Raw genomic sequence first — 9,175 nt, forward strand, 5'->3', positions numbered from 1 at the left:
AGCAAACAGAGCACAAACCTTAAAATCTTGATAGGAATATAACAGTAGACTCCAATATCCTTGCATGATCATCTTCCCAGAAGCCCCTACAGCTTGAGGATTAATGAATGAATGAGCATCCTAACCCCTGGTGGTTGAAAACCCAAAACGCCTAAGCAGGGGCGAACACAGGAAAAATGGAGACCACTTAATCTCCAAACCACCAAAAATATGGAAGCAGACAAAACCAGAAGTAGAAAAATGGCCAAATATGCCCTAACTTCCTTAAAGGGACAGTCTACACCAGCATTTTTATTGTTTTAAAAGATAGATAATCTCTTTATTACCCATACACCAGTTTTGCATAACCAACACAGTTATAATAATATACTTTTAACCTATGTGATTATCTAGTAACTAAGCCTCTGCAAACTGCCCCTTTACTTCAGTTCTTTTAACAGACTTGCAGTTTAGCCAATCAGTACCTATTCCCAGATAACTTCATGTGCACGAACACAGTGTTATCTATATGAAATACGTGAACTAACACCCTCTAGCAGTGAAAAACTGTTAAAATGCATTCTGAAAAGAGGTGGCCTTCAAGGTCTAATAAATTAGCATATGAACCTCCTAGGTTAAGCTTTCAACTAAGAATACCAAGAGAACAAAGCAAAATTGGTGATAAAAGTAAATTGGAAAATTGTTTTTAATTACATGCTCTATCTGTATCATGAAAGTTTATTTTGGCCTAGACTGTCCCTTTAAAACAGCTTGCTAGCACACCTTCAACATGCAATTAGTAGCAGCTGGTTTCAAACCTGAAACAGATAACCAGAAGGCCAACCCCAATTAAGGGAACAAAAAAAGTCCCATCAGCCTTGACCCAAAGGAAGAGGTACCATCATCCAGGAAACAGAGTCCAAGAGGACAATCCCTCAGAAGCCTAAAGAGGAGACACAGAAACCGACACCAGAACCTGGCATAGAAATCTCCATGGATCCTCTGAACCTCCAACCCACTGGGCAGGAGAGAAACTCTAGCACCTGATCCAACGGAACCCAGGAGCCTACAGAGTACACCTTAGCAGGATCCATCCTCGGAAAACCTGCCACCTAAGTATGGAAGGACAATTAGGACTGAGCACAGTCCCCTCTGATGCCCCCAGAAGAACAAACGAGGACTAGTGATGTCGCGAGCAGTTCGCCGGAGAACAGTTCTCGGTGATCAGCTTGTTCGCGTTCGCCGCCCCCTATTCATCATCATTGAGTAAACTTTGACCCTGTATCTCACAGTCTGCAGACACATTTCAGCCAATCAGCAGCAGACACTCCCTCCCAGACCCTCCCAGCTCCTGCGCAGCAGCCATTTTAGATTCATTCTGATCCTGCATTCTTAATGAGAGGAGGGATAGTGCTGCTGCTGATGATTTTATAGGGAAATTGATAGCTAGGCTAGTGTATTCAGTGTCCACTACAGTCCTGAAGTACTCATCTGATCTCTGCTGTAAGGACAGCACCCCAAAAAGACCTTTTCAGGGCTAGAACATCAGTCTTTTTTTTTCTTTGTAATCTAATAGCAGTTGCCTGCCTGGCACTGCCTGCCTGGCACTGCCAGCCTGTGTGTCAGGCTCACAGCATATACTGTGCCTACTTGCTCAGTGCCACCAGTCATATCTGGTGTAACATTAGTGTAAATTTAAAAAAAAAAAAACTTTTACATCAGTCTGCTAGTGTAATCTAATTGCAGTTGCCTGCCTGCCAGCGTGTGTGCCAGGCCCACTTGCCAACTAGTGCCAACAATCATATTTGTTCTAACAGTAGTGTAAATATTTTTAAAAAAAAACGGTTTGACTGTGAAACATCAGTCTGCTAGTGTAATCTAATTGCAGTTGCCTGCCTGCCAGCGTGTGTGCCAGGCCCACTTGCCAACTAGTGCCACCAATCATATTTGTTATAACAGTAGTGTAAATATTTTTTTAAAAAAACTTTTTTGACTGTGAAACATCAGTCTGCTAGTGTAATCTAATTACAGTTGCCTGCCTGCCAGCGTGTGTGCCAGGCCCACTTGCCAAGTTAGTGGCACCACTCATATTTGTTGTAACAGTAGTGTAAATATTTAAAAAAAAAAAACTTTTTTGACTGTGAAACATCAGTCTGCTAGTGTAATCTAATTGCAGTTGCCTGCCTGCCAGCGTGTGTGCCAGGCCCACTTGCCAAGTTAGTGGCACCACTCATATTTGTTGTAACAGTAGTGTAAATATTTAAAAAAAAACTTTTTTGACTGTGAAACATCAGTCTGCTAGTGTAATCTAATTTCAGTTGCCAGGCCAGCCTGCCACTGCCAGCCTGTGTGTCAGGCTCACAGCATATACTGTGCCTACTTCCTCAGTGCCACCACTCATATCTGGTGTAACATTAGTGTAAATTTTTTTTACAAAAACTTTTACATCAGTCTGCTAGTGTAATCTAATTGCAGTTGCCTGCCTGCCTGCCAGCGTGTGTGCCAGGCCCACTTGCCAACTAGTGCCACCAATCAAATTTGTTATAACAGTAGTGTAAATATTTGAAAAAAAAAATTTTTGACTGTGAAACATCAGTCTGCTAGTGTAATCTAATTGCAGTTGCCTGCCTGCCAGTGTGTAATTCGTATCTATCTCCCGGTATCTATCGTATCTCCCGGTTCCCAAAATCCATGCCATATACACGTCCCCTGGCACCGCAACTGCCTCTGGGAACCTTACCATGTGTCCCAGACCACACATCTTGTAATTCTCTGTCTGTGAAATTATATATCAATCAAATCTATCTCTTTATCTATCAAATCTATCTAACTATCAATCGTATCTATCAAATGTATATTGCATCTATTGATCTATGTAATTTGTATCTATCAAATGTATATTGCATCTATTGATCTATGTAATTTGTATCTATCAAATGTATATTGCATCTATTGATCTATGTAATTTGTATCTATCAAATGTATATTGCATCTATTGATCTATGTAATTTGTATCTATCAAATGTATATTGCATCTATTGATCTATGTAATTTGTATCTATCAAATGTATATTGCATCTATTGATCTATGTAATTTGTATCTATCAAATGTATATTGCATCTATTGATCTATGTAATTTGTATCTATCAAATGTATATTGCATCTATTGATCTATGTAATTTGTATCTATCAAATGTATATTGCATCTATTGATCTATGTAATTCGTATCTATCAAATGTATATTGCATCTATTGATCTATGTAATTCGTATCTATCAAATGTATATTGCATCTATTGATCTATGTAATTCGTATCTATCAAATGTATATTGCATCTATTGATCTATGTAATTCGTATATATCATATGTATATTGCATCTATTGATCTATGTAATTCGTATCTATCATATGTATATTGCATCTATTGATCTATGTAATCTATGTATCTATCTATCAAATCTATCTATCTCGTGGCCGGACTGTTTTGTGACAGCCACTTGTGTTTCGGCCAAATTTGAAGTAGGAGGACCGACCAAGCATCTTTTTCCATCTCCCGGTTCCTAATCAATGCCATATACACCTCCCCCGATAGGGGGAGTAACAGGTATTAAACTGCTAAGAATAGTACTACTTAACACACCACTCATATCTGGCGGCACAATAGATTGCACGCGCAGTGCCCCAAATTTGAAGCAGGAGGACCGACCAAGCATCTTTTTCCATCTCCCGGTTCCTAAAATCCATGCCATATACACGTACCCTAGCACCGCAACTGCCTCTGGGAACCTTACCATGGGTCCCAGACTGCACGTCTTGTAATTCTCCGTCTGAAATTATATATATATATCAAATCTATCTCTTTATCTATCAAATCTATCTAACTATCAATCGTACCTATCAAATGTATATTGCATCTATTGATCTATGTAATTCGTATCTATCAAATGTATATTGCATCTATTGATCTATGTAATTCATATCTATCAAATGTATATTGCATCTATTGATCTATGTAATTCGTATCTATCAAATGTATATTGCATCTATTGATCTATGTAATTCGTATCTATCAAATGTATATTGCATCTATTGATCTATGTAATTCGTATCTATCAAATGTATATTGCATCTATTGATCTATGTAATCTATGTATCTATCTATCAAATCTATCTATCTCGTGGTTGTGCAAATACACTGTTTGCGGTTGTTTGCGGTGCGTTACACGGGGAGTTTGGTCTGTCACTGTGAAGCGGGCGTAACCCTTACACTACCTGATCGATACAACATCATACCTGATGTTTTAAAGCACGTTATTCCAAACAATTTAGGAATGTTAGGTGATTTATGCCCTTTATGGATTAAAACCAGACTCTGCATCAACTATGTAATTTTCCATGGGAGTTTTGCCATGGATCCCCCTCCGGCATGCCACAGTCCAGGTGTTAATCCCCTTGAAACAACTTTTCCATCACTATTGTGGCCAGAAAGAGTCCCTGGGGGTTTTAAAGTTCGCCTGCCTATTGAAGTCAATGGCGGTTCGCCGGTTCGCGAACAGTTATGGAAGTTCGAGTCCGCCGTTCGCGAACCAAAATTTTTAGGTTCACGACATCACTAACAAGGACCAGCCTAATGTCTAGGAATGAAGGGTCCCCTATAACTTGTAACAAAAACAAGAAGCAAACTCCAAACAAGATAGAGCCACTCGGCACCCCAACCGGACCAGCCAAGTATAACGAGCACCACTTTTCTGAGAAAGACCTCAAGGGACAGAGAAAACTAGTACCCAATCATGACCAGTCTGACACATAGGGCACCCAAGAAAATCCAAGGTCACAGAAGTCGTGACGCTAAAAAGGATAGACAAATTAACAGACTAAACAGTAGAAATAATATATCCTAACTTTTCACAGAACTTTCGTAAAAGCCAATGCGACTACAAAATTGCTAGTATTGACCTCCAGAGAAGAAAATATTTCCAAGGAAACAAAATTTATAACAAACATGAGCTTGTAAGTAAATAAAATATATCCTAACTGGATCAACATAATTAAGGGCAACACTGCAGGTTAATGCCAAGAAGACCAGACACACTAACAGGACCAGCCAGTCAGAGATCCATGTCTTCCAAAGCTCAAAACTGGAAGAAGATACCCAAAATGGAAAAATAAACATAAAAAGTAGATGACAAGGAGAGTATTACATCCCCATTTGTCTAACCTTGCTTGCCGTCTGGAACGGAAGACTGAGAATCCGCCAACCCATTAGGACTGGGATCCTCCAGCACTGCTAAAACATGCCTCATCAGGACACAAAGGCACGCTAGTATATAACGAAAGGCAAGACTTGCCTCCACCAGAGCAACTGATGACCCTGGCCCTGAGGGTTGGTCCCCTGAAACCTCAGAGGAAACTGCTTCCCCAGAGATCTGAACTGAACCAGGGGATCCCACGCCTGACGCACCCTGGTTAGCGGAACACGGACAATATCTGGGAAGATGAAAATGCACCAACGCCAAAGATATGGCCATGCTGAACCATGCTGTAACATCTGGAGGAAACAAACCGCCTTCCAGAGAATGGGTACTGGGATGTGGGACACTTGCTTGCATAGCAAAACAAGGTTCTAGGGTGCACACCTCTCGGGATGTGGATTTTTCAGGGGCGTATGGCTCAGCAGACTCTTAGTTCCCCAATTCCGGGGCAGAGAGCACTCTAAAGTGGCATTGGGAACATAACTGATGGGAATGAATCACCCAGGCCAATTCATATTCTTTGCAAGAAGTAAAATCTGAATCAGAATCCTCCATAACTTGGAGATTGTAAATATGGACAAAAAATAAACAGCATTTTACACCCCCAATGGCTGTTGCATACCACCTCCTATGACCCAGATGCTAGTAAAACAGATTCTCTCCATTGCCTCCATCAGGAATACGAAAATGGAGGACAAAAAACATTACCATGCCCGATAACAAGGTGCACCTTTCAGTCCAAGAAAAAAAGCATGTCAGTCCGTGAAGACCGCACAGTTTGCAATAAAAGGCCTGTATGCTCCGAAATAGCCACAAGCCCAATCATTGCTACACATTAGCAGACAGAATCACATAAACATGATTAAAGTTCCCCCTGTTCAATAACCCCCCCTCAGGAGATATTAACCCTTGATTCCAAAGATAAAAGGAGTCCCACTGAGACCCTGTCTTCATCATTAACATTACATTCTATATTGAAAGTAAAATGAAACAATCTTACCAGAATCTACGCTGTGGAACAGGAACACAGCACCTCAAGTGTGACAGATAGTAGTGTCGCTTCTGACATAGACTTGAGAGAAGAAAGCAGGCAGCAAAACTCATCAACGCTGATTGCTAATGGAGCTGTTAATATGAGTCGGGATGGCGTCACAGAAAGACTCTTTCTGGATCTCTGGACTCTAACTTTCATCCATGCTCTCACTGAGAGTCTGACAGGACTACTTAAAACTCCAGTACCATTCAAAAGAGTACTACCCTCCATTAGAAACTAAACCAAAATCATCTGACACTTCTCTGTCAACCTCCTGTGACAAGAGGCAAAGAATGACTGGGGGATGAGGGAAGTGGGGAAGGTATTTAAGCCTTTGACTGGGGTGTCTTTCCCTCCTCCTGGTGGCCAGGTTATGAATTCCCAAAAGTAATGAATGCAGCTGTGGACTCTTCCCGTTTATGAAGAAAATACACATATACACACACACAGACATACAAACACATACATACATACACACAAAATACACACAAAATACACATACATACACACAAACACAGTCATACATACAGACATACACACACACACACACACATACATATACACACATATATATACACACATACACATTTATTAAAGAAAAAAAAATCTGGATCCTAAAAGTATTTTGGTTGGCTCCTAGACTTAAAATAAATTTGTTAAGCCCTGACTTACCATTTCTGCTATGTGCTGTTACCCTGTACCACACTGGAGTTCAGGAAGGGGGAGCAAATTGACACACATACATACATAAACACACACAAGCACATACACACAGATACATACACACACACAGATACACATACAGCTACATATATACACACACAGCTACATACATACACACACATACACACAAACACAGATACATATATACACACAAACATACATTTACACATACACACACATATACACATACATTAAAGAACAACAACAACAAAATTCTGTCTCCTAAGTATTTTGGTTGGCTCCTACACTCCTAGAATAAATTTGTGGTTAGCCTGTACTGATCTGTGCGGTTACCCTGTACCGCACTGGAGTTCAGGAAGGGGAAGGAAATTGAAATAGAGGTAACCTAGAAAATATTTACACTGAGATAGAATGGAACAGCGACACATGCAGGCAGAAATTAAAAGTGCAGGCAAAAAATAATTTCTGCAAAAACCGTAAATTTTCCGTGATGAGATCGCACATCTCAGTATGTTCTGCCTTGGTGCTTATGGGAGTTCCATGAGCGAGGTCAGGGCAGGTGATGGTGTTCTGAGTACAGAACCAGGTCAGAGGGTGAGGTTAGGCAGTTGTTGGACATGATCTGTCTAAAACAACAGAGGGGGGAGTAGTATTTTTTACCCTCCTCCTCAGCTCAATGGTGGTTGCTCCTTCTTTATAACGTCACTGACACAAATGCTCTTAAAGATGCAGATATAAATATAATAGTTTATATTTGTTTAATGAGTGATCTATTCTATTTTCCCAGTAATTAAAGTCAGCATAATATCTATTTTACTCACCTAACACATATGAGTTCATGCTGATAACAGGCTCCAATGTCTGTGCCCAGGAAGAAGGTTCCCTTATTCACTCCAGTTACATCAATACCTGATATCTCTCAGTGCTCTGGCCGTGTCTGTAAAAAGTATATTAAATGGTTTAGACAGATAATAATAAATAATGGTTCTGATTTAACTGTACGTATGGTATAATTAAAGGCACACATAACAGTTCATGTGATACAGATCAGCTGATTAGGTTATTACATATGTGCTATTGATTCAGCACAAGCATTTAGTACAGTTAGCTCTGTGGGTGCTATAATTGCCCCTTAAATATGAATCTCCCCAGATCTATACAACATAATGGTAGAAAATGTATTTAAGTGGGGCTCTATCACAACTTTACAAATATATTATAATCTTTGTTTTCTATCATTTATATGAAACAATATTTTCTCTTGAAAGAAATGTTAAAAATCAGTTGTTTAAATATAAGTTAAATTGCATACAGCAGTATTGGTATTGTACTTCCTACTAATTCTCACTGTCAGACATTTTGTCATGTGCTCCACCCCCAGACCTTTAACTTCTCTTGTTCAATACAGAGTTTTTTTAAATCACACTGCAAGGGTGTGTGGGAGAGGTAGGCACTAAAATGTTAATTTAAATTGTTATCTTGGATAGAGTTAAGAAAAACAGAATTTATGTTTACCTGATAAATTTCTTTCTCCTATGGTGTATCCGGTCCACGGCTTCATCCTTACTTGTGGGATATTCTCTATCCCTACAGGAAGTGGCAAAGAGAGCACACAGCAGAGCTGTCCATATAGCTCCCATCAGGCTCCGCCCCCCCAGTCATTCGACCGACGGTTAGGAGAAAAAGGAGAACCATAGGGTGCAGTGGTGACTGTAGTTTACAAAAATAAATTTAAACCTGACCAAATGCCAGGGTGGGCCGTGGACTGGATACACCGTAGGAGAAAGAAATTTATCAGGTAAACATAAATTCTGTTTTCTCCTACATTGGTGTATCCGGTCCACGGCTTCATCCTTACTTGTGGGAACCAATACCAAAGCTTTAGGACACGGATGAAGGGAGGGAACAAGTCAGGTAACCTAAACGGAAGGCACCACTGCTTGTAAAACCTTTCTCCCAAAAATAGCCTCCGAAGAAGCAAAAGTATCGAATTTGTAAAATTTGGCAAATGTATGCAGTGAAGACCAAGTCGCTGCCTTACAGATCTGTTCAACAGAAGCCTCATTCTTGAAAGGGTGGAAGCCACAGCTCTAGTAGAGTGAGCTGTAATTTGTTCAGGAGGCTGCCTTCCAGCAGTCTCATAAGCCAACCGGATGATGCTTTTCAGCCAGAAAGACAGAGAGGTTGCAGTCGCCTTTTGACCTGTTCTCTTGCCAGAATAGACGA

At 40.2% G+C, this 9,175-nt stretch overlaps 1 protein-coding gene across 1 annotated transcript in view; it reads right to left on the reverse strand.

The window, feature by feature from the left end:
• The window catches only part of LOC128644704 (gastrula zinc finger protein XlCGF26.1-like), a 12,805-nt gene extending 4,918 nt beyond the window's left edge, over positions 1–7,887 (reverse strand). Inside the window, exon 1 of the mRNA XM_053697218.1 lies at positions 7,771–7,887. Coding sequence (XP_053553193.1) covers positions 7,771–7,789 — 19 coding nt within the window. The 5' untranslated portion in view covers positions 7,790–7,887. The remainder of the gene's footprint in view (positions 1–7,770) is intronic.
• Between the last annotated feature and the right edge of the window lie 1,288 nt (positions 7,888–9,175).

This window comes from Bombina bombina, unplaced genomic scaffold (assembly GCF_027579735.1).
Source record: "Bombina bombina isolate aBomBom1 unplaced genomic scaffold, aBomBom1.pri scaffold_1257, whole genome shotgun sequence".
NCBI lineage: Eukaryota > Metazoa > Chordata > Amphibia > Anura > Bombinatoridae > Bombina > Bombina bombina.